Source organism: Siniperca chuatsi, linkage group LG7 (genome assembly GCF_020085105.1).
Source record: "Siniperca chuatsi isolate FFG_IHB_CAS linkage group LG7, ASM2008510v1, whole genome shotgun sequence".
Lineage (NCBI taxonomy): Eukaryota > Metazoa > Chordata > Actinopteri > Centrarchiformes > Sinipercidae > Siniperca > Siniperca chuatsi.
Genome location: NC_058048.1, coordinates 32,052,397 through 32,078,158, shown reverse-complemented (window position 1 = coordinate 32,078,158; position 25,762 = coordinate 32,052,397). Strand labels below are relative to the sequence as shown.

The 25,762-nt window shown below is 49.7% G+C and overlaps 1 protein-coding gene across 2 annotated transcripts; it reads right to left on the bottom strand.

The window, feature by feature from the left end:
* Positions 1-2,944: 2,944 nt before the first annotated feature.
* Positions 2,945-24,562, bottom strand: ap2m1b (adaptor related protein complex 2 subunit mu 1b). 2 transcript variants are annotated; one of them, XM_044203196.1, is made up of 12 exons: positions 24,413-24,562; positions 23,227-23,340; positions 17,115-17,380; positions 15,833-15,915; positions 15,576-15,581; positions 13,148-13,283; positions 10,673-10,817; positions 9,423-9,542; positions 9,199-9,334; positions 8,035-8,132; positions 4,487-4,598; positions 2,945-4,305 (listed from the first exon to the last, which is right to left on the bottom strand). In XM_044203196.1, exons 2-12 carry the CDS (start codon positions 23,298-23,300, stop codon positions 4,171-4,173), a joined length of 1,311 nt encoding a protein of 436 aa, XP_044059131.1. In that variant the 5' UTR covers positions 23,301-23,340; positions 24,413-24,562; the 3' UTR covers positions 2,945-4,170. The 2 variants fall into 2 exon arrangements, with proteins under 2 accessions (XP_044059131.1, XP_044059132.1); XM_044203197.1 differs by lacking the exon at positions 23,227-23,340 and having other exon boundaries at positions 24,413-24,538.
* Between the last annotated feature and the right edge of the window lie 1,200 nt (positions 24,563-25,762).

The window sequence follows — 25,762 nt, the reverse complement described above, 5'->3', positions numbered from 1 at the left end:
ACCTGAAGTTTGATCTGATCAGTATTACAGTAAGACATATTTCATCAATTTAAAATAAACTAATAAATACACAATGCGGAGAATAAAACACAACAATAAGGAGAAAAGACAAAGTGTTCTTTGAGTTTTTATCAGTTCTCAGATGTACCGGTCCTTCCCGGTCACTTAGACATTTCTGAGATATTTAAATATTCGTGCACAGAGGGGACAGTTCCTCGTTTAGTGAAATCCTCGTCTTCGCTTCCTCTGGAGTCAGATGGATCGTCTGTGTTCAGTACAGAGCTGGACGCGGTTAGCTTAGCTTAGCATAAAGACTGTGCACAGGGGGAAACAGCTAGCCTGCCTCTGTCTAACGAAAACGTTCCGGCACAAAGTGTGTTTTCATATTTAGCATCACATGGTTATAATATACTGATGGACTTTAAACCTCACGATAGTTCCCTCACGCGTTCCTTCATCGTGTCCTCAGACATTAAAGGCCCTGCTCACCTCTACAGGTGTTTTCAGTTATTCTGGCTCAGGTGGAAGGTGGGCGGGGCTATGATGGGAATCCTGTGATGTCACTGGTGTAAAGTGTCAGGTGCTTAATTTTAAATCTGGATTTCTCATTTTAGACCCAGTTTTGCTGAACTCTGATTGGCTGTCAGCAGCTTTAACTGGCAGACTCAGGTAGAAGCTGCTGCTCCGAGGCTCTGCAGGAGTTTCCCATCATGCTTCAGTTCCCGCGGGGCTCACCTGGCAGCCGCCCCACCGACCTGCAGGCCGGAGAGTCGAGCTCCGGGCGGCCGGTCGCCCAGAGAGAGGAGCAGAGAGACGGAGGAGGAGACGGAGGAGGAGACGGAGGAGGAGACGGAGCAGAGAGAGGAGCAGAGAGACGGAGGAGGAGACAGAGGAGGAGACGGAGCAGAGAGAGGAGCAGAGAGACGGAGGAGGAGACGGACTTTCAGCCAGAGCTGAAGGATGAGGATTTAATTACACCTCTGTCCATTCATCTGTCCATCACACACACACACACACACACACACACACACTGAACACACACACACACACACACACACACACACACACACTGAACACACACACACTGAACACACACACACACACACTGACACACACACTGAACACACACACACTGACACACACACTGAACACACACACACACACACTGACACACACACTGAACACACACACACTGACACACACACACACACACACTGACACACACACTGAACACACACACACTGAACACACACACACACACACTGACACACACACTGAACTCACACACACTGACACACACACACACACACTGACACACACACTGAACGCACACACACTGAACACACACACACACACTGACACACACACTGAACTCACACACACTGAACACACACACACACCGGTCCCTCAGCAGTAGGTTCCCACATCGTCACCTTGTCTTGTTTCTACGGAGATGAAAGCAAACAGCTCACTGTCAGTGACACAGGTCGTCATGGCAACCGGCAGCAACTGAAACCCTCAAAATGTCCTCCAGATCCAAACTGTGTCACGCTGCAACGTTTCATTTTAAAAGTCAGAAGAGTCGACCGAGATGCAGCTCAGAGGTCAAAGTTCATCGACTCAAACTGTTTCTGTTTGTTTTAAATATATTTTTGTTTGTTTAACTGTTTACTTACGTTTTTTCAGAATTTTATCTCCAGGGTCCAAAGACCCTAAAGGCCTGGTTCTGTTTTATCGCGTCGACTAAAAAGTGTTATTGGTTGTTACTGCAAAGGTGTTTTGGGTCTGAGTTTGTTGGTTGTTGTTGCTGGACTTAAAGCGGTGACTAGGGGGTTGCTTGGTGTTCACACCGGTTGTGAATTTGGCGCTGGGTGGTTACCAGGGTGTTTGGGATGGTTACACAGTGTTATGGTTTGGTTACCAGGGTGTTGTGGTTTGGTTACCAGGGTGTTATGGTTTGGTTACCAGGGTGTTATGGTTTGGTTACCAGGGTGTTTGGGATGGTTACCAGTGTTATGGTTTGGTTACCAGGGTGTTGTGGTTTGGTTACCAGGGTGTTATGGTTTGGTTACCAGGGTGTTTGGGGTGATTACCAGGGTGTTATGGTTTGGTTACCAGGGTGTTGTGGTTTGGTTACCAGGGTGTTTGGGGTGGTTACCAGGGTGTTTGGGGTGATTACCAGGGTGTTATGGTTTTGTTACCAGGGTGTTTGGGGTGGTTACCAGGGTGTTATGGTTTGGTTACCAGGGTGTTATGGTTTGGTTACCAGGGTGTTTGGGGTGGTTGCTAGTGAGATGCTGTGTAATAATTAGGGTGTTGCTACAGGTGGTTGCTAAGGTGTACCGAGATTGTTAGGATGTTTAAGGTGGTTTCTAGGGTGTTGCTAGGGTATTAACACTTGGTTGCTAGGCAGGTCGTTCCTGCAAAAAAAGAAGATAAAATAGAAAATTATAATTATCTCACATCAGTCAAAATTATGTCAACTTACTTTACAATAATAATTTCATACATAAGTTACTTATGAGAATTTTTGCAGTTATTATTCCTATTTAATTATTTATTCACTTATTTTAGCATCTTGCATTAAGATCAGTTGCTCTTCCACGTCAACAGATCTTTGTACAAAATAATATTGTGGCAGCTGTATTTTCAGGCTTTGGTTTGTTTTTCAGAGTTCGAGTTATTTATGTTTGTACCAGTTTTGCAATTTCTGAAAGAAAAAAATCTTTTATCTTCTTTTGTTTAGTTATTTTATGATTTATGGCTCTTATTAAATGCTTTTATCAGTTTTATTTCTATAAAAGTCCTCTACTGTTTATTATTGTCCTTTTCTCAGCTCACCTGTTCAGCACTTTGAGTCGCACCTGAATGAAAGGTGCTTCATATGCAAATAAAGTCTGACAGAGCGATCAATAAATATGAGCAGTCAGGAGGAAACATCACAGTCGGTCTGAATGATTTTATTGACAAAACAGAAGATTTGGCAAAATAACTTCCAACAGACAGAGACTCACGGCTGCTGATTCAACATGATCAGTTTCTGGCTGACAGAAAATATTGATCTGCTTCTCCACACACACACACACACGTTTGTTTCACTATCCCGTGGGGGACAGTCACTGACATACTGCTTTCTCTAGACCCTGACCCTGACCTGAACCTGAACCCTAAAACCAAGTCTTAACCCTCAAAAAGCCGTCTCTCCCCACGGTGACACAAGTCCCCGTGGGTTAGTGTGCATTCAGGTTAAAGTCCCCACTGGGATATAAAAACATGAATCACACAGATTCATAACATTTTCATTTACAGACAAATCTTATTAGTGAACCGACACATCTGGATACAAAAACTGTAAAAATAATAAAAATAAAACACTTAAACAACTTATCACGTTTTCACCAGAGACAAATTCAGACGTTCAATAAATCAACAAACACTGAAAGCAAACAAGTTTAAAGTGAGCGAGACTGAAGCATGCTGGGTAACCACACAGATCACAGACGGACTACGAGACAGGAGGACTCACTCTGTGCTTCTGTTTGCAGTAAAGAACTACAGATCAAACTGGCCGATGGACCCAAACGCTCTCTGAAGGTGAGCTCTCTCTCCCGGCGTCTCTGCCTCAAACCCAAAACAGTGAAGGTGCAGCTGAGTTTCCTGGTTCGTCCGTGTGTTTGGACTAGAAGTCAGGATATCTCCACCTCTGCTGCTCACAACTACAACTACTGTACGAAGAGACACACTGAAGCACTGCAGTAACACGGGGGGGCTGGTTTTAATCTGGACTATTTTACTACAGAGTATTTTTCACAAACTATATGTTGTCAGCTGGAGGTCTCTATCTGGTCTATCTCAGACCTGGTCTCTTTTTTGTCGGGTACACTGGCGTCAGGTAGTTTTCCAGAGGCCACTTTTGGAGCTATGAAGACCTCTAGAGCCAGCTGAGGTGTTTTCTGGAATGTGATTGGCTGATCTGCTCAGTCATCAAACATTTGGAAAAACTCGGGATTAAATACAGAAAAGTCACTTTGTACTGAATCGAGACGTTTCATCAACCATCTCTGTAAATGTTTCAAACAGCAGGAATGTATCATCACATCACACACACACACATCTGTAGAGGAGAGTAACAGCAACGATTCCTTCCCATCAGCCCCGGCGGCAGCGGGGTCAGCAGCGGGTCTCGTAGATGCCGCTGCGCCCGATGTAACGAACCCATTTAATGACGTCGTGATCGCTGTAGTTCAGCTTCGGCTCGAACACCTTCAGGTACCGAACCTTCAGACCTGACGGAGCAAACGGCACCTGAGGAGGAGGAGAGAGGAGGTTTGCTGTTTAAGGTACCAGGAGACGTGAAATCTGATCCATAAAGTCCAGTTGACGTTGCGTTGCAGCAAAAGTCGAGCCTGGTTCAACTTTTCTGACGCTGCGTCAACAGACGGAGCGAGAGGCTGGCAGAGACACTGAGTACAGTTTCTGTTCTGACCTCAAAGTTCATGGAGATCGGAGGTCGAGCCCACTTCTTCTTGTCGTTGGTCGGCAGCAGCTCGATCTCTGCGCTGATCTGAGACTCCTTCATCCCCGCCATGCGCTTTATCCTGCAACACACACATACACACACATTAGAGCTGTAACGATTATCTGATTAATCTAAGAAAATGAATTGGCAACGAACTGTCCGTGTAACTCAATTAATCGTATCAGACATTAATTAGTTAAAACCATCGACCGTCCTGCTATCGGTGTCTCAGTAAACCGAATCTCTCTGTGCTTTAAACTGTTGGTCGAACAAAAAAAGACATGAAGACGTCACTTTGGACTCTGAGACACTTTTATGGACATTTCACTATTTTCTGATGTTTTATAGACCAAACAATTAATTGATTAGTCAAGAAAATTAAAAATCAGCTCTAACAAAGATTACTGTGGAGTTGATGACAAAATTTTTATTGTAACTCATTTCAGCAGAAGACAGACTTGGTATTTCTGTAGTTTCTCGTGTTCCTTTTTCCTGATGTTGCCATCGCTTGGTATTGCCACGTCAACCACAACGGCTTTCCTCTGCTGTTTGTCAACCACCACGATGTCAGGCTGGTTCGCCATTACCATTCTGTCAGTCTGGATCTGGAAGTCCCACAGGATCTTGGCTCGGTCATTCTCTACCAGCTTTGGAGGTGTTTCCCACTTTGACCTCGGGGTTTCCAGTCCATACTCCGTGCAGATGTTCCTGTACACTATGCCAGCTACTTGGTTATGGCGCTCCATGTATGCTTTTCCTGCCAGCATCTTACACCCTGCAGTTATGTGCTGGATTGTCTCAGGGGCCTCTTTGCACTGCTCTGGTGCTCAGGGCCTGCTCCTGTGCAGCCATGATGAGTGCCTCTGTGCTGTCCTTCAGTCCAGACTGCTCTAGCCATTGGTAGGACTTCTTGATATCAGCCACTTCACTTATGTTCCGGTGGTACATCCCATGTAGGGGTTTGTCCTCCCTGATGGTCCTTCCTCCAGCACGTCTTCCTCTGTTCCCCATTGCCTGAGACATTCCCTGAGCACGTCATCTGTTGGCGCCTTATCTTGGATGTACTTGTGGATCTTGGATGTTTCATCCTGGATAGTGGCTCTCACACTCACTAGTCCACGGCCGCCTTCCTTACGGCTAGCGTACAGTCTCAGGGTGCTGGATTTGGGATGGAACCCTCCATGCATGGTGAGGAGCTTTCGTGTCTTAACGTCTGTGGTCTGTATCTCTTCCTTTGGCCGCCTTATTATTCCCGCAGGGTATCTGATCACTGGCAGGGCGTAGCTGTTTATTGCCTGGGCCTTGTTCTTGCCATTGAGCTGACTTCTTAGGACTTGCCTTACTCGTTGGAGGTATTTGGCCGTTGCCGTCTTCCTTGTTGCCTCTTCGAGGTTGCCATTTGCCTGTGGTATTCCAAGGTACTTGTAACCATCTTCAATGTCTGCTATTGTTCCTTCTGGGAGTGAGACCCCTTCTGTGTGGACTACCTTCCCTCTCTTTGTCACCATTCGACTGCACTTCTCAAGCCCGAACGACATCCCAACGTCAGAGCTGTAGATCCTGGTGGTGTGGATCAGTGAGTCGATGTCCCGCTCACTCTTAGCGTATAGCTTGATGTCATCCATGTAGAGGAGGTGACTGATAGTGGCCCGGTTCCTGAGTCGGTATCCGTAGCCAGTCTTGTTGATTATTTAGCTGAGGGGGTTCAGACCTATGCAGAACAGCAGTGGGGACAGAGCATCTCCTTGGTATGTGCCACATTTGATGGATACTTGTGCAAGTGGCTTGCCATTGGCCTCAAGGGTGGTTTTCCACAGCCTCATCGAGTTTGCAATGAAGTCTCTTAGAGTCCTGTTGATGTTGTACATCTCCAAGCATTCAGTGATCCATGTGTGCGGCATTGAGTCATATGCTTTCTTGTAATCAATCCAGGTGTGTCGAGTTCTGCAGTCTTGGGTGACTGTTCTGTCAACCAGGAGTTGGTGTTTGGCTCCTCTGGTTTCTTTGCCGAGGCCCTTCTGTGCTTTGCTCATGTATTGATACATGTGCCCACTTATCTTAGCTGCTATGATGCCTGACAGGGGCTTCCCTGTTGTGCAGAGGCAGGTTATTGACTGGTAGTTGGATGGAATTGTTCCCCCCAAAACCTAACACGGCAGCGGCGGATGGCCGCCCACCATTGAGTCTGGTTCTGCTCGAGGTTTCTGCCTCTTAAAGGAAGTTTTTTCTTGCCACTGTGGCCAAGTGCTTGCTCATGGTGGGATTTGTTGGATCTCTGTAATTAATATTATAAAGAGTTCGGTCTAGACCTGCTCTATAGGAAAAGCGCAACGAGATAACTTCTGTTATGAATTGGTGCTATATAAATACATTTCAATTGAATTCTGGGGATCCTTCATGATCAGGACTGTCTGTCATTGAGTTAAACACATCACTGGATGAACTCAGACAGATTATGTGTAATGTGTGAAGCTCTGCTGCAAACTCCGAACTATAAATGTGTTTTTCCTGCCTGCTGCGTCTCCACAGTTCAGAGTTTGGTTCTTTTAGAAAGCAGCATGATGAAGTCTGCGGACTGACTCCGACCTGATGAGGTAATGCTGAGGTGTTGTGCTGACGTTGCAGCAGCAGCAGGAGGTGGAGGTGGTGTTGTGGACAGCGTGTTAGCGCTGATGCTGCAGAGCTGCTCTGATCTCTTTGTCAGCACAGACAGGTTTTATTGCTCAGCTCAGAGGTCGAACTATCGATCAGACTGAATACATCAGCAGCACTACAGATTCAGCGACAGGCTGAAGAACACTGAAGCTGCATCACTGAGAGTCGCCTGCTGGAACAAGTTCACCTGAAAGGTTTCGGTGTTTTTTCAGTTTTCTTCTCGCTGCAGGTGTTTGTCTAGTTTGTCTGACAGTGACGAAGTCCACAGAGAGGAGAACACACACTCAGAGCAGCACATTTTATCATCTGCTCATTTCTAATGACACTCATCAGCATGTTCTGTAGCAAACAGTGTTCTACAGCGCTTCACCTTTACCTGCTGATAAAGTCCTACTGAGTTTCCTGGAAGGAACTCTGTAATTTGGCACTAATGATAGATGAAACAGAGACTAGCTAGCTAGCATAACCTAGAGTCTTCTATTCAGGCCTTTAATTCCTTTGGCACAAAACTCTTGCTCAGCAAAGACAGGAAATACTGTCAAATTGTCTATTTAAACCAGTATGACTATTACTTGTATACAAATTAGGCAATCGAACTGCCAGCTCCATTTCTATTGGAAGAAGCTGCCGTATTCAGAGTATCATGACATCAATGTTTGTGTTTTCGTTGTCTCAGTTTGATTTTAATACCACGCAGCTGATTTCAGCAGTCAGCTCTCTCTTCCGTCTGCACTGACTGATGCATTCAGTTGGAACTCAGATATCAAACGAAGCTGTCGGATCATTTAAAGTGTCTGTGTTTGTCCTGAAGGAGGAACTTACTGACGTTTTTCTAGATGAAGATCCAGGTGATCACTTACTTCCAGACGATGGCGTTCTCACTGGCTTTGTACTTTGCTTTTCCCTTCATACAGATGAGCTGAACCCCGCTGGTGTTGAGGGGGGTGGGGATCCGAACCTGGGGGGTTCAGATCAATCATTTCTCAGCAGGGTTTTATCTCCAAACTACAGAACAGCACACAGATGGTTCAATAACTGGGAGATGTTTTGACTTCGTGTCTCTTTCAATGCTTTGAGCTTATTATTGTTATTATTATGCTTATGAATAATAAGCAGAAATACTTGCCAACCTTGAGACCTCAAGGATCAAACATTTTTATGTTAAATACTTTTAATTTTACTTTTAATTCTCAGGAAAGAATACAGAATAATTTGCCCCTTTGGCGTGACTCTCTGGCATAAACTAATATTCATCAGTTTTTACTCATTCGTCCATTTCTCTCTCCGTGTCTCGCCCACCGAGGAGGACGAGGCGTGAGAACGACTGTACAGCGCCAGAAACAGGTTGTGATAACAAAAAGGGAAAAAAGGTGTGAAAATTGTCATAAATTGGGAGAATTGACCGGGAGGAAACCGGGACAGGGCAATGTAAAACGGGATCTCCCAGAAAAATCAGGAGGGTTGGCAAGTACGTAAGCACATTTAAGGAAAAAGTAGATCCAAACTATTAAAGTAACTAAAGTTGAGATAAATGACCAGAACACAAAGAGCTCAAGGACGATTCAGATAAAAAACGTTTTTCTGTTTTTGTAAAATAAAAATCTATCATTTATCAAATTAGAGGATTAATTTTTAACAGATTAATCAATTAAACAAGTAATTTTTTTTAGCACAACTGTAGTTTGACAGTAAACTTTAGTTTGAAAGATTAATGTAAGAGGTTGGTTTGATGCCCTGAATTCAGTCTGTGAGGCAACAGCTTCTCCCAACCGGCTCCATGAATCAGGAAGTTGGCTCTAATATCTCTAATATAAATAACTCATTTTTATAAACATTTCGGCATGAAGTGTCATTTTTAACTTTTTCTTTGAATTGTCCCGAACATTTCTGTTATTTAATTTTTTCTGTAAAGCACGTTCTAACTTTGATTTAAAACATTACACAACGTGCTGTTTAAATAAAGGTTATTGTTATTATGAATATTAATATATTAAATAATATTATATCTGGATGTTACATCAGACCTCGATCTTCTGAGCCAGCAGCGACGACTTGAAGTTGGACTTGATGACGACTTTGACTTCCAGTTTGGTGCGACCGACTTCTCGGACCAGAGGGATGACTCTGAACGGCAGGATGATGTCTTTGGTGGTCCGGTACCTGCAGACAGACAGACAGAGCGTCTCACGCTGTGTGCTGCTGTCTCGTGTCTGATGAACCATGTGTTGTGTGCCGAGTGACCTCTGACCTCATGAGCTCGTAGTCTCCGTCTGGAGGGATGAAGCTGATGCTGCGCTCCGAGTCGAACTTACTGAGACGAACACACTGATGGAAGGTGCAGTCGTCGATCGCTATGGACTGTTTACCACTGAGGAGGAGAGAGGGCCGGTCAGTTCAGAACTCCTACCGGAAAATCACCGCTTTAATGCCTCAGTAATAAAACACAACTGTAATATAATTCACAGTGTTGCATCAGATCTCAGCGTCAGAAGTGAAAACGATTCTGAGACTGAAACCCAGCAGAAACGTCTGAGAAATGTTTGTAACCGTAACATGTAAATGTTATTCTGGTGTACGAAACAGAGAAATACGTGTTATTCAGGTTTCACAGAAAATGTGTCTTTACTATGGTGATAATCATTTATTAAATCAAGTTATGTATCAGTAAAACCATCCATGCTGCAGTTAACCGATTCTCTTTGGGATTTGGACTGTTGGTCAAACAAAGCAAGAAACTGTCTCTTGGCCTGAACTGTGCAACTCTGTCTTTACCGCTCGTCTCTTCTGCACCGCAGGTCCAACACCCACTGACCACAACACCGCACCCGAACAAGAGAACCATTCAGGAACAAAGACGGCTTCCCTTCACGCCACTTTCGCTGCGTCTGCAGTTACTGTTACTGCGGCTCAGGTAAACACCTGAAGCAGCAGCTCCACGCTTCCTTTGGTCTCAACATGGACAGGAACGCAACAAAACCCCCCCCAGGATGAAGTGACGGAGGGGGGGGCTGTTGAAAACTGCGATTTAACCACGCAGTAGCCTCAGAACAGAGAGGCGCTCGTGCTGCGAGAGAGGAAAACGCTACACGCACACGAGGCTACTGTTTCAAAATCAAAGAATCCATTCATCAATCAGAGCTCTCGCATAAGAGCGTAGCAGAGCGCTAAATAGTTTTTGAATTTATGAACGATTCTCCGTCAAAAGCAGCAGGTGGAGGTGCGTAGAAACAGCTGTTTGCGGCTCGCACATCGGTAGCATCGAATATGACTTCCCTCCAAAGACAAAGCGAACGGGTTTGCTCAAATACGGGTGGGGGCATGTCGCTGCCGCCCCTGTGCAAACCTACGCCCTCGAGATTACAGCTGAAGGTGGAGATAAGAGGTTTCAGCGTTCAACTCTGAACGTGTGAATCAGGACGAAGAGACGGGAAACAGACAGGAAGTGACCATATATGGAGCTCTGCGGTCTACAGGTGGTGCAGGTGTGTGACCTCTGACCTCTTGCCGCTGTCCTCGGAGCTTCCTCCCTTTCCCTGCTTGTCGATGACGATCTTGTCGTTCATCCCAAACTTACACTCGGGCATCCCGCTCAGGTAACTCTTCATCACCACTCGACCTGAGACATGAGCACTGAGCACCTGACCTGCACACACACACACACACACACACACACACACACACACACACACACACACACACACACACACACACACACACACACACACACACACACACACACACACACACACACACACACACACACACACGCACACACACACACACACACACACAGACACACACACACAGGCTGTTAGGTGTGTGATGCCGCCCTCTGGTGGCTCAGTGAGGCGGCTACACTTCCTCCTGTGCACCTGTTTATAACAGAGCTGCACCTCACTGACTAACAACAACAGTGATGTCACGCTGCATTATGATTGGCTGACACGATGACACCTGCAGTGTCTCTCCTTTTAGGATCTCTGCTCGTATCAAAAACTGGTGTTAATCAATGAGCATTGATTTATATCAATACTGGATTTGTGGGATATTTGCATCAATTGTGTGATGGGGGTTAAAGAGGACAGGTGATGGGGGTTAAAGAGGACAGGTGATGGGGGTTAAAGGGGACAGGTGATGGGGGTTAAAGGGGACAGGTGATGGGGTTAAAGAGGACAGGTGATGGGGTTAAAGAGGACAGGTGATGGGGGTTAAAGGGGACAGGTGATGGGGGTTAAAGGGGACAGGTGATGGGGGTTAAAGAGGACAGGTGATGGGGTTAAAGAGGACAGGTGATGGGGTTAAAGAGGACAGGTGATGGGGGTTAAAGAGGACAGGTGATGGGGTTAAAGGGGACAGGTGATGGGGTTAAAGGGGACAGGTGATGGGGTTAAAGAGGACAGGTGATGGGGTTAAAGGGGACAGGTGATGGGGTTAAAGAGGACAGGTGATGGGGGTTAAAGAGGACAGGTGACGGGATTAAAGGGGACAGGTGATGGGGGTTAAAGGGGACAGGTGATGGGGTTAAAGGGGACAGGTGATGGGGTTTAAAGAGGACAGGTGATGGGGTTAAGGGGATAGGTGATGGGGTTAAAGGGGACAGGTGATGGGGTTAAAGGGGATAGGTGATGGGGTTAAAGGGGACAGGTGGACGGGGTTAAAGGGGACAGGTGATGGGGGTTAAAGGGGACAGGTGATGGGGGTTAAAGGGGACAGGTGATGGGGTTAAAGGGGACAGGTGATGGGGTTAAAGGGGACAGGTGACGGGGTTAAAGGGGACAGGTGATGGGGGTTAAAGGGGACAGGTGATGGGGGTTAAAGAGGACAGGTGATGGGGTTAAAGGGGACAGGTGATGGGGTTAAAGGGGACAGGTGATGGGATTAAAGGGGACAGGTGATGGGGTTAAAGGGGACAGGTGATGGGGTTAAAGGGGACAGGTGATGGGGGTTAAAGAGGACAGGTGATGGGGGTTAAAGGGGACAGGTGATGGGGTTAAGGGGATAGGTGATGGGGTTAAAGGGGACAGGTGACGGGGTTAAAGGGGACAGGTGATGGGGTTAAAGAGGACAGGTGATGGGGGTTAAAGGGGACAGGTGATGGGGGTTAAAGGGGACAGGTGATGGGGTTAAAGGGGACAGGTGATGGGGTTAAAGAGGACAGGTGATGGGATTAAAGGGGACAGGTGATGGGGTTAAAGGGGACAGGTGATGGGGTTAAAGAGGACAGGTGATGGGGGTAAAGGGGACAGGTGATGGGGTTAAAGGGGACAGGTGATGGGGGTTAAAGGGGACAGGTGATGGGGTTAAAGGGGACAGGTGATGGGGTTAAAGAGGACAGGTGATGGGGTTAAAGGGGACAGGTGATGGGGTTAAAGAGGACAGGTGATGGGGGTAAAGGGGACAGGTGATGGGGTTAAAGAGGACAGGTGATGGGGGTAAAGAGGACAGGTGATGGGGGTAAAGGGGACAGGTGATGGGGTTAAAGAGGACAGGTGATGGGGTTAAAGAGGACAGGTGATGGGGTTAAAGGGGACAGGTGATGGGGTTAAAGAGGACAGGTGATGGGGTTAAAGAGGACAGGTGATGGGGTTAAAGAGGACAGGTGATGGGGTTAAAGGGGACAGGTGATGGGGTTAAAGAGGACAGGTGATGGGGGTTAAAGAGGACAGGTGATGGGGTTAAAGAGGACAGGTGATGGGGTTAAAGGGGATAGGTGATGGGGTTAAAGAGGACAGGTGACGGGATTAAAGGGGACAGGTGATGGGGTTAAAGAGGACAGGTGATGGGGGTAAAGGGGACAGGTGATGGGGTTAAAGAGGACAGGTGATGGGGGTAAAGAGGACAGGTGATGGGGGTAAAGGGGACAGGTGATGGGGTTAAAGAGGACAGGTGATGGGGGTTAAAGAGGACAGGTGATGGGGTTAAAGGGGACTACAGGGAGTTACCCTGTAGTACAGCTGGTACTTTGACAGTTACCTTGAGGTGACATGAGCAGGTTGACGCTCTCCAGCACGTCCAGAAACAGCTCGTTGCGTCTGTATTTGATTCCTTCTCTCCTCCAGCCGATCTGACCAGTTACCTGACTGGTGATCTGAGACTGCTCCTCTTTGGTCTGCGGGGGAAATAAATGTGTGCATCACAACCACCGGACTAAACCAGCTCCGCCTCGAGCAGCTACACCAGCAAAGTGCTGCTCTGACACTGACGCATCAGTAGCTGCGTTGACATGTACCTCAATATTACACTAATCATCGGCTGTAGCGCGACCAGCGTGTATTCTGATGATTTTGTATCTTTTATTGATAAAATAATGAACATTTTCTGTCCACGTGGACATCATCGTCCCCTGCATCATCTTTCCCCAAACACCCTGTCTTCACATGACCGCCGGATCACAAAATGACCTTGCCACGCAGAATCAACATGTATTAACTAATATGTTTAATCAGTAGGTGACCTCAGGGGGGACGAGGGGGGACGCCATCCCATAGCGGCGCTGCTTTTAATACTCGCCACGGTCTCTGAACACCTGAGACGTCCTGGTGTCGACCTGCCTGGGGGAAGATCGAACATCTTCAGAGTCCGTTCTGGATTTAAAGCTCTGTTTCCGCCGTCTACTTTTCTCTTTAGAGCTCGCCATGCGACATCATTTCTCCGCCTCGCCTCTGCTCTCCCTGCGTGTGCGTTCCTCACTGACTCGACTCGCCAGCCGCTAAACCGCCGCCGTAAAGGCAGGAAAAGCTGCGCCGGTCTGTCGAAATGTAATAATTCTCAACAACTGATCGATATTCTCTGCAGCAGACGGGAAAGAGAAAGTGCGGCGGAAGTGCTTGAACGCTTTTGTTGTTGTTGTTTTTTTTTGCTGTTCTCACTTATTTTTTCAAATAAAGCAAATCTTTGTGCTGCAAACTGTTTTTGACAATTTAACGTAATAAATTATACATCAAAGTTTAGTAAATAAAAATCAGTTCAAGGGGCAAAAGGCCGGCCTCTGAAGAAAGAGCCTGCTGTAAGGAGAGTCTGCAGGCTGCCGGTCACTCTCTCCTGACGCAACATGTTCTGCTGTACACTGAATGTACTGCATTGATTTTACTGTCATTTCCTGTTTCACACACACACACACACACACACACATATATATATGTGTGTGTGTGTGTGTGTTCATGTGTGTGTGTGTGTTCGTGTTCATGTGTGTGTGTGTTCATGTGTGTGTGTGTGTGTTCGTGTTCATGTGTGTGTTCATGTGTGTGTGTGTTCATTTGTGTGTGTGTGTTCATGTGTGTGTGTTCATTTGTGTGTGTGTGTGTGTGAGTGTGTGTTCATGTGTGTGTGTGTTCATTTGTGTGTATGTGTTCGTGTGTGTGTTCGTGTTCATGTGTGTGTGTGTGTTCATTTGTGTGTTCGTGTTCATTTGTGTGTGTGTGTTCATGTGTGTGTGTGTGTTCATTTGTGTGTATGTGTGTGTTCGTGTTCATTTGTGTGTGTGTGTGTTCGTGTTCATGTGTGTGTGTGTGTTCATGTGTGTGTGTGTTCATGTGTGTGTGTGTTCATGTGTGTTCATGTGTGTGTGTGCGTGTGTGTGCGTGCGTGTTCATGTGTGTGTGTTCATGTGTGTGTGTTCATGTGTGTGTGTGTGTGTGTTCATGTGTGTGTGTTCATGTGTGTGTGTGTGTGTGCGTGTGTGTGTGTTCATGTGTGTGTTCATGTGTGTGCGTGTGTGTGTGTTCATGTGTGTGTTCATGTGTGTGTGCGTGTGTGTGTGCGTGTGTGTGCGTGTGTTCATGTGTGTGTGTTCATGTGTGTGTGTGTGTGTGTGTGTGTGTGTGTGTGCGTGTGTGTGTGTTCATGTGTGTGTCATGTGTGTGTGTGTGTGTGTGTGTGTGTGCGTGTGTTCATGTGTGTGTTCATGTGTGTGTGTGTGTGTGTGTGTGTGTGCGTGTGTGTGTGTTCATGTGTGTGTGTTCATGTGTGTGTGTGTGTGTGTGTGTGTGTGTGTGTGTGTGTGTTCATGTGTGTGTTCATGTGTGTGTGTTCGTGTGTGTGTGTGTGTGTGTGTGTGTTCGTGTGTGTGTTCATGTGTGTGTGTGTGCGTGTGTTCATGTGTGTGCGTGCGTGCGTGTTCATGTGTGTGTGTGTGTGTGTGCGTGTTCATGTGTGTGTGTGTGTTCGTGTGTGTGTGCGTGTGTGTGTGTGTTCGTGTGTGTGTTCATGTGTGTGTGCGTGTGTTCATGTGTGTGCGTGCGTGCGTGTTCATGTGTGTGTGTGTGTGTGTGCGTGTTCATGTGTGTGTGTGTGTTCGTGTGTGTGTGCGTGTGTGTGTGTGTTCGTGTGTGTTCATGTGTGTGTGCGTGTGTTCATGTGTGTGTGTGTGTGTGTGTGTTCGTGTGTGTGTGCGTGGACTCACGTGGTGCTGCAGGATGACGCAGGCGAGCAGGAGGCCGAAGGGAAACAGACAGGAAACAGTTCCTTTATGTTTACTCTTCTCATTGGTCCACAGTTGAGCTACTGTCAATGAAACTTAACACTTCCTGTAGATGTTTCACAGTAAAAGCCCTCCACCACTCGTCACATTACTGTCTGTTTCAGTAACATTTTCTACTTTAGCTTTTATTTCAGAGTTTATTAATTACAAATCTAAATCCGTCATGCTTCTAGTCGTACCTGACTCTTGATGCCCTGCTGAGTGATGAAGGTCTTCAGAGCTCCAGTCTCTGAGTTCTGGGGGTAACCGAAGTCCAAAATCTCTGCAGGACACAAAGACTGTTACACCAAGCCGACAGGCAGACAGACAGGCAGACAGACAGACAGACAGGCAGACAGAGAGACAGGCAGACAGACAGGCAGACAGACAGGCAGACAGACAGACAGACAGACAGACAGGCAGAGAGACAGGCGGACAGGCAGACAGACAGACAGGCAGACAGACAGGCGGACAGGCAGGCAGACAGACAGGCAGACAGACAGACAGGCAGAGAGACAGGCAGACAGACAGACAGACAGGCAGACAGACAGACAGACAGACAGACAGACAGGCAGACAGACAGGCGGACAGACAGGCAGGCAGGCAGGCAGACAGGCGGACAGACAGACAGACAGGCAGACAGACAGAGAGAGACAGACAGGCAGGCAGACAGACAGGGTCAGACAGACAGGCAGACAGACAGACAGACAGACAGGCAGGCAGGCAGACAGACAGACAGGCAGACAGACAGGGTCAGACAGACAGGCAGGCAGACAGGCAGACAGACAGACAGGCAGACAGACAGGCAGGCAGACAGACAGGCAGGCAGACAGGCAGACAGACAGGCAGACAGACAGACAGACAGACAGACAGACAGGCAGGCAGACAGACAGGCAGACAGACAGGCAGGCAGACAGACAGACAGACAGGCAGACAGACAGACAGGCAGACAGACAGACAGACAGGGTCAGACAGACAGGCAGGCAGACAGACAGGCAGACAGACAGGCAGGCAGGCAGACAGACAGACAGGGTCAGACAGACAGGCAGGCAGACAGACAGGCAGACAGACAGACAGGCAGGCAGACAGGCAGACAGACAGGCAGACAGACAGACAGGCAGACAGACAGACAGACAGACAGGGTCAGACAGACAGGCAGACAGACAGGCAGACAGACAGACAGGCAGGCAGCAGGATGGATCAGCAGCTCAGCAGAGTCGACTCCTGTCAGCGCTGTATTTTCTTTAGGTTTTGATTTTCTCATCCAACGCTTATAAAAATCAAAACCTAAAAAAACAACAGAGCGGCAGAACGATGGCGTCTTCAGGAGGCGGAGAGACGTCACTTCCTGTTGGAGTTCAGGCTTTCTACTATCTTCATCATATCTGTACGACTGTGTGCGAGACAGAGAGAGGAAGCGGCTTCCTGCCCACATAAACCTGACTGACACGTTTCCACTTCCTGTCCCGCCCGTCTGCTTACCGTCGAGCAGCTCGTAGATGAGGACGAAGTTGTTCTTGACGTTCTCCTCGCTGATCTTGCCGAAGTACGCAGACATGACGTCACACATCTTGTAGAGGAACTCGAACACCATGGTGGCGTTGACGTTCTGCTTGGTGACCGCCGCCAGCCAGATGTTGGAGCGTTTGACGTGGAAGAAGCTGGTCCGGGCGATGTTGGTGACCGGAGAGCGGACCTGCTGCCGGGCGTGGATGACGTTAACTCGAAACGCGTCCACCGCATTTCTCCTGGACAAAGAGACAAGACAACGTAAAGATTACTTCCTGTTGCGGATCAATATGGCCGCCTCATTACTGAAGAGCAGAAGCTTTCTGGTCTGTTGCTTTAAGGTTTGACGGACAGACACGTGTCCTGTTCGGGCAAACGAGGCCTGAAAACGTTAATGATTCAAACCAACAGACTGCGACAAAAAAACCTTCACTCAAGGTCCACTGACTGGCTAGTTCTGGAGCTTTTCACCATACACACAGTCCTCATCATGAAATTAAATGACCTCGTCAGCAGATGCAGTTTGCTCAGGTACAAGTGAAGAGTTTCCGACTTTAAGGCAGCGAGTGAGTCAGACGTCCTCAAGCTGAACTGAATGAACTGACGGACTCGTTTCTAAATGACTTCACTGAAACCTGCCGGTGATGGAAGCAGAGCAGGGCACTTCCTCTCCTTCCTCTCCTAACACTTCCTCTCCTGGCACTTCCTCTCCTGACACTTCCTCTCCTAACACTTCCTCTCCTGACACTTCCTCTCCTTCCTCTCCTGGCACTTCCTCTCCTGACACTTCCTCTCCTTCCTCTCCTGGCACTTCCTCTCCTGGCACTTCCTCTCCTGAGACTTCCTCTCCTGACACTTCTTCTCCTTCCTCTCCTGGCACTTCTTCTCCTTCCTCTCCTGGCACTTCCTCTCCTGAGACTTCCTCTCCTTCCTCTCCTAACACTTCCTCTCCTTCCTCTCCTGGCACTTCCTCTCCTGGCACTTCCTCTCCTGAGACTTCCTCTCCTGACACTTCTTCTCCTTCCTCTCCTGGCACTTCTTCTCCTTCCTCTCCTGGCACTTCCTCTCCTGAGACTTCCTCTCCTTCCTCTCCTAACACTTCCTCTCCTTCCTCTCCTGGCACTTCCTCTCCTTCCTCTCCTGGCACTTCCTCTCCTTCCTCTCCTGACACTTCTTCTCCTTCCTCTCCTGGCACTTCCTCTCCTTCCTCTCCTGGCACTTCTTCTCCTTCCTCTCCTGGCACTTCCTCTCCTGAGACTTCCTCTCCTTCCTCTCCTAACACTTCCTCTCCTTCCTCTCCTGGCACTTCCTCTCCTTCCTCTCCTAACACTTCCTCTCCTTCCTCTCCTGGCACTTCCTCTCCTTCCTCTCCTAACACTTCTTCTCCTTCCTCTCCTGGCACTTCCTCTCCTTCCTCTCCTGACACTTCTTCTCCTTCCTCTCCTGGCACTTCCTCTCCTTCCTCTCCTGGCACTTCTTCTCCTTCCTCTCCTGGCACTTCCTCTCCTGAGACTTCCTCTCCTTCCTCTCCTAACACTTCCTCTCCTTCCTCTCCTAACACTTCTTCTCCTTCCTCTCCTGGCACTTCCTCTCCTTCCTCTCCTGACACTTCTTCTCCTTCCTCTCCTGGCACTTCCTCTCCTTCCTCTCCTGGCACTCTCTTCTCCTTCCTCTCCTGGCACTTCCTCTCCTGAGACTTCCTCTCCTTCCTCTCCTAACACTTCCTCTCCTTCCTCTCCTGGCACTTCCTCTCCTGGCACTTCCTCTCCTGAGACTTCCTCTCCTGACACTTCTTCTCCTTCCTCTCCTGGCACTTCCTCTCCTTCCTCTCCTGGCACTTCCTCTCCTGAGACTTCCTCTCCTTCCTCTCCTAACACTTCCTCTCCTTCCTCTCCTGGCACTTCCTCTCCTGACACTTCCTCTCCTTCCTCTCCTGGCACTTCCTCTCCTGGCACTTCCTCTCCTGAGACTTCCTCTCCTGACACTTCTTCTCCTTCCTCTCCTGGCACTTCCTCTCCTTCCTCTCCTGGCACTTCCTCTCCTGAGACTTCCTCTCCTTCCTCTCCTGGCACTTCCTCTCCTGACACTTCTTCTCCTTCCTCTCCTGGCACTTCCTCTCCTTCCTCTCCTGACACTTCCTCCTCTCCTGACACTTCCTCTCCTTCCTCTCCTGGCACTTCCTCTCCTGAGACTTCCTCTCCTTCCTCTCCTAACACTTCCTCTCCTGACACTTCCTCTCCTTCCTCTCCTAACACTTCCTCTCCTTCCTCTCCTGGCACTTCCTCACCTGACACTTCCTCTCCTGGCACTTCCTCTCCTGGCACTTCCTCTCCTGAGACTTCCTCTCCTGACACTTCTTCTCCTTCCTCTCCTGGCACTTCCTCTCCTTCCTCTCCTGACACTTCCTCTCCTGACACTTCCTCCTCATCCTGACACTTCCTCTCCTTCCTCTCCTGGCACTTCATCTCCTGACACTTCTTCTCCTTCCTCTCCTGACACTTCCTCCTCATCCTGACACTGCTCATCCTGGCACTTCCTCTCCTTCCTCATCCTGACACTTCCTCATCCTGACACTTCCTCTCCTGACACTTCCTCTCCTTCCTCTCCTGACACTTCCTCTCCTTCCTCTCCCGACACTTCCTCCTCTCCTGACACTTCCTCTCCTGACACTTCCTCTCCTGACACTTCCTCTCCTTCCTCTTCTGACACTTCCTCCTCTCCTGACACTTCCTCTCCTGACACTTCCTCTCCTTCCTCTCCTGACACTTCCTCTCCTGACACTTCTTCTCCTTCCTCTCCTGACACTTCCTCTTCTGACAATTCCTCTTCTGACACTTCCTCTCCTTCCTCTCCTGACACTTCCTCCTCTCCTGACACTTCCTCTCCTGACACTTCCTCTCCTGACACTTCCTCCTCTCCTGACACTTCCTCTCCTGACACTTCCTCTCCTGACACATTTATGAAAGAAGCACTGACTCAGACGCCTCACTCTGTCGTTCCTCGGCAGCCATGTTATCAGTGCAGACTGAGATGACCTCATCACTCAGAGGTTTCTGTTGGCGCCGCAGGGCTCAGCGCTACACTGCTGTTGCCTAGCAACAGGCTCCCTGCATCACAGCGAGATCCAGACTGCAGCACAGATCTCCGCAGGGTCGACAGAGGAACGATTCAGACCGTCTGAAGAGGGCTTTACTGCCGGGAGACGAATTTAAAACCAATTTAAAAACGAAACGGACCGAACAGCTGAAGAACGATGAAGGACGTCCGTCTGCCCGACAGGAAGCAGACCGCAGTCAGCGCTTCACTGCTGAATCTGCTGAATGTAAAGTGAATCCTGCGAGAGCTGCAGCTCCAGACGCCATGTCTGCGGCGTGTGGTGGAGCTGGTGGTGTCTAAATACAAAGTATTTCCACGTGTAGTTCTTCTAACGTGTGTTTGTGATTTGTTGCCACGCTGAGATGACATCATTCTCATTCTTCCTAAAACACGAAGGCGGAACTGTCCGACTTACTAACAGAGGTTCGGTTAGCAACGACATCAGGCATCGCAGCGATCAGAGGCACTGAAACCTGCTGACCACGAACAGGAAGTAACGTCGGCTCAGAGACGACGCTTCTGGGTTCGTAGTCCGACTGCTGGTGAAACAAATGCAGCAGAGAAAATAAAATTACCGGTGGCTGATATATTAATGTGTCCTTTCAAATACGTCCTCTCCGTCCCTGAACACGTCCTCTCTGTACCTGAACACATCCTCTATGTACCTCAACACGTCCTGTCCGTCCCTCAACACGTCCTGTCCGTCCCTCAACACGTCCTCTATGTACCTCAACACGTCCTGTCCGTCCCTCAACACGTCCTCTATGTACCTCAACACGTCCTGTCCGGTCCCTCAACACGTCCTCTCCGTCCCTCAACACGTCCTCCTCTATGTACCTCAACACGTCCTGTCCGTCCCTCAACACGTCCTCTCTATGTACCTCAACACGTCCTGTCCGTCCCTCAACACGTCCTCTATGTACCTCAACACGCCCTGTCCGTCCCTCAACACGTCCTCTATGTACCTCAACACGTCCTGTCCGTCCCTCAACACGTCCTCTATGTACCTCAACACGTCCTGTCCGTCCCTCAACACGTCCTGTCCGTCCCTCAACACGTCCTCTATGTACCTCAACACGTCCTGTCCGTCCCTCAACACGTCCTCTATGTACCTCAACACGTCCTGTCCGTCCGTCAACACGTCCTGTCCGTCCCTCAACACGTCCTGTCCGTCCCTCAACACGTCCTCTATGTACCTCAACACGTCCTGTCCGTCCCTCAACACGTCCTCTATGTACCTCAACACGTCCTGTCCGTCCCTCAACACGTCCTCTATGTACCTCAACACGTCCTGTCCGTCCCTCAACACGTCCTCTATGTACCTCAACACGTCCTGTCCGTCCCTCAACACGTCCTCTATGTACCTCAACACGTCCTGTCCGTCCCTCACCACGTCCTCTATGTACCTCAACACGTCCTGTCCGTCCCTCAACACGTCCTCTATGTACCTCAACACGTCCTGTCCGTCCCTCAACACGTCCTCTATGTACCTCAACACGTCCTGTCCGTCCCTCAACACGTCCTCTCCGTCCCTCAACACGTCCTCTATGTACCTCAACACGTCCTCTCCGTCCCTCAACACGTCCTCTATGTACCTCAACACGTCCTCTATGTCCGTCAACACGTCCTGTCCGTCCCTCAACACGTCCTCTATGTACCTCAACACGTCCTGTCCGTCCCTCAACACGTCCTCTCCGTCCCTCAACACGTCCTGTCCGTCCCTCAACACGTCCTCTATGTACCTCAACACGTCCTCTCCGTCCCTCAACACGTCCTCTATGTACCTCAACACGTCCTCTATGTCCGTCAACACGTCCTGTCCGTCCCTCAACACGTCCTCTATGTACCTCAACACGTCCTGTCCGTCCCTCAACATGTCCTCTATGTCCGTCAACACGTCCTGTCCGTCCCTCAACACGTCCTCTATGTCCGTCAACACGTCCTGTCCGTCCCTCAACACGTCCTCTATGTACCTCAACACGTCCTGTCCGTCCCTCAACATGTCCTCTATGTCCGTCAACACGTCCTGTCCGTCCCTCAACACGTCCTCTATGTACCTCAACACGTCCTGTCCGTCCCTCAACACGTCCTCTATGTACCTCAACACGTCCTGTCCGTCCCTCAACACGTCCTCTCCGTCCCTCAACACGTCCTCTATGTACCTCAACACGTCCTCTCCGTCCCTCAACACGTCCTCTATGTACCTCAACACGTCCTCGCTGTACCTCAACACGTCCTCTATGTACCTCAACACGTCCTCGCTGTACCTCAACACGTCCTGTCCGTCCCTCAACACGTCCTCGCTGTACCTCAACACGTCCTCTATGTACCTCAACACGTCCTCTATGTACCTCAACACGTCCTGTCCGTCCCTCAACACGTCCTGTCCGTCCCTCAACACGTCCTCTCTGTACCTGAACACGTCCTCTCCGTCCCTCAACACGTCCTCTCTGTACCTGAACACGTCCTGTCCGTCCCTCAACACGTCCTGTCCGTCCCTCAACACGTCCTCTCTGTACCTGAACACGTCCTCTCCGTCCCTCAACACGTCCTCTCTGTACCTGAACACGTCCTGTCCGTCCCTCAACACATCCTCTCTGTACCTGAACACGTCCTGTCCGTCCCTCAACACGTCCTCTCCGTCCCTCAACACGTCCTCTCCGTACCTGAACACGTCCTCCCTGAACAAACACAGCTGTCCTCACAGGTATATAAACTCTACCTCTGGAAAGATATTTGCAGGCAACATAACGGGCAACAGACTACGTGACGACATGAACTGCAGCCAATCAGCTCTGAGAAGAGACCGTTGCTGCTGCTGATGTAATAACGTGACGTTAGCGGCTGTTTGCAGCTGGAAACGTCCCGTCGCCATTATATAACGGAGTTTAGAAGACACAGCCCTGAAGCTGACGGCGCCGGGCTCAGGGGCCCTGAAGCTGACGGCGCCGGGCTCAGGGGCCCTTCAGCAGCGCCCGGCAGGACTCACCCGATGTCATCGCGGTACACCCGGGAGATCAACACCTCCCCCTTGTGGTTGTAGATAAAGAGTCCTCCGATCATGGCGAGGCCGTCAGTCAGAGCTGATCATAACGAAGAGTCACTGCAGGACAGAGAGGAAGAGGAGGAGGAAGATCATCAGAATCAGCCAAGTGTTGGTGCCCGACAATAAACACAGAAATATAAAGTATAACGAATCGTAACGACGAAACTGACAACGAGACGTTAAAGAATATTAAAACTATTCTAAGAAAATACTAATACATAATAAAGAATATGTACAGTATGACGAGGGGGTCAGTGTCAGTGGGGTCCCGGGCCTTGTTGATGAGCCTGGAGGAGGGCAGCGTCTGGACGCCTGCGGCCGCCGCAGGAAGGGCCTCCGCTGCCGGGCTTCCCGGGTGACGATGGAGCCCAGGGGAGTCACGCGGGGTGACGGGGGCGGGTGGGGCTGGGCTCTTCCTGTAACCCACAACCATCTCCACTGCACCAGGTGGAGGAGGAGTCCCCCACCTGTAGGCGGACTCCTCCCACCACAGAGGAGCCCAGTGAGGGTGGTGTCGTCCGCAAACGTCAGGAGTCAGAGGCGGAACCAAGGAGGAGACAGACTTTAAATATATATATGTATATATATATATATATATATATATATATATATATATATATATATATATAATCTGTCTCCTCCTGAGCTGGAAGTATTTATTTATAGTACTTGCGGGACAGGGTCCAGGGTCCGGGACAGGGTCCAGGGTCCAGTGAGTCTACCAGGTTATTCTGGTTCTAATTCCGGTGAGATTCACACGTTACCGCCCAGTCACGTACATCAGGATGCAGCGTGAGCTGATTGAACTTATTAATCGATAAAACAGCACGTTAGGCGGCTGACAGTCGCAGTACCTCCGCGCCGAACTGGAGGCCCCCCCCCCGGGGACTAATGGCGGACGTTAACTCGCGACCTGCAGGCACTGCTCCGCTGCTGAGACGCCTCCCGTGATTAAAATTTAAATTTTTAATGGCTGTTCGCAGACGACGCCTAGCTGTTAGCAACACCTGCTAACGTCACCGCAGCAGTGAGACGCGTCGCCGCTGCTGCAGTGCAGACAGACAGGCGGGCGGAGAGACAGACAGACAGACAGACAGGCGGGGGGGGGGACCGGCCTCCGTGTCCTTACCTGCTCCGCAGAGATGCCGCCGTCTCCGGGCTGCTCGCAGAGAACCGCTGCGGCCCTGCCGTCACTGCATCGGGACGCGTGACCGTGAGACCCGGGCTCCGCCGTCTCCTCCGGTCGGAGGCAAGATGTCGGCGGCAGGAGCGGACTGTCAGCTGACTGCAGCCCGAGCGGCCGCGTCCCGTTCAGGACACACAGCCCCCTTCGCGCGGACTCCTCCTGCCACACTGAGCTGTGTTTTAACTCGTTAACTCGTTATTTTAACCGGTTTCCTACTGGAGAGTTGCCGTGCCTCGCGCGCTGCCGGTGCACCGGCGGCTGCGCTCACCGCTCACCGCTCAGGCGGCCGAGGCGGCGGGTGCGCGGAATGGGACGCGGCCCTCCCTCCTCCGCGTGTCAGGGGAAAGGAAGCAGCGAGCTGTGCGCGTGAATCCTGATCACAGACCCTCAGCAGGCCTCGTTCAGACCTCAGACCTGCGCCTCTGGTCTACTGGAGGCCATCGGGACCCGGACTGCATGCTTCCAGGGCTGCTCGTAGATCTGTATGTCAGCAGTAACGGGGCCTTAGGGGGGCCCAGCTTCATCACCTGGTCCCGAGGCCCTGTCATGAAGAGGGACCCTGCGTCCAAATCTAGTTTAAGACTCACTATTTCAGTTTTAGTGCTAAAACCCCAAACGCCCCTTAGATTACGGCTCAGTGCACAGAGTCCGGTATCACAGAGTCCAGTATCACAGAGTCCGGTCACAGAGTCCAGTATCACAGAGTCCGGTCACAGAGCCCGGTATCACAGAGTCCAGTATCACAGAGTCCGGTCACAGAGCCCGGTATCACAGAGTCCAGTATCACAGAGTCCGGTATCACAGAGTCCAGTCACAGAGTCCAGTATCACAGAGTCCGGTATCACAGAGTCCGGTATCACAGAGTCCAGTCACAGAGTCCAGTATCACAGAGTCCGGTATCACAGAGTCCAGTATCACAGAGTCCGGTCACAGAGCCCGGTATCACAGAGTCCAGTATCACAGAGTCCGGTATCACAGAGTCCAGTCACAGAGTCCAGTATCACAGAGTCCGGTATCACAGAGTCCGGTATCACAGAGTCCAGTATCACAGAGTCCGGTATCACAGAGTCCAGTCTCACAGAGTCCGGTATCACAGAGTCCGGTATCACAGAGTCCAGTATCACAGAGTCCGGTCACAGAGTCCAGTATCACAGAGTCCGGTATCACAGAGTCCAGTCACAGAGTCCAGTATCACAGAGTCCGGTATCACAGAGTCCGGTATCACAGAGTCCAGTATCACAGAGTCCGGTATCACAGAGTCCAGTCACAGAGTCCGGTATCACAGAGTCCGGT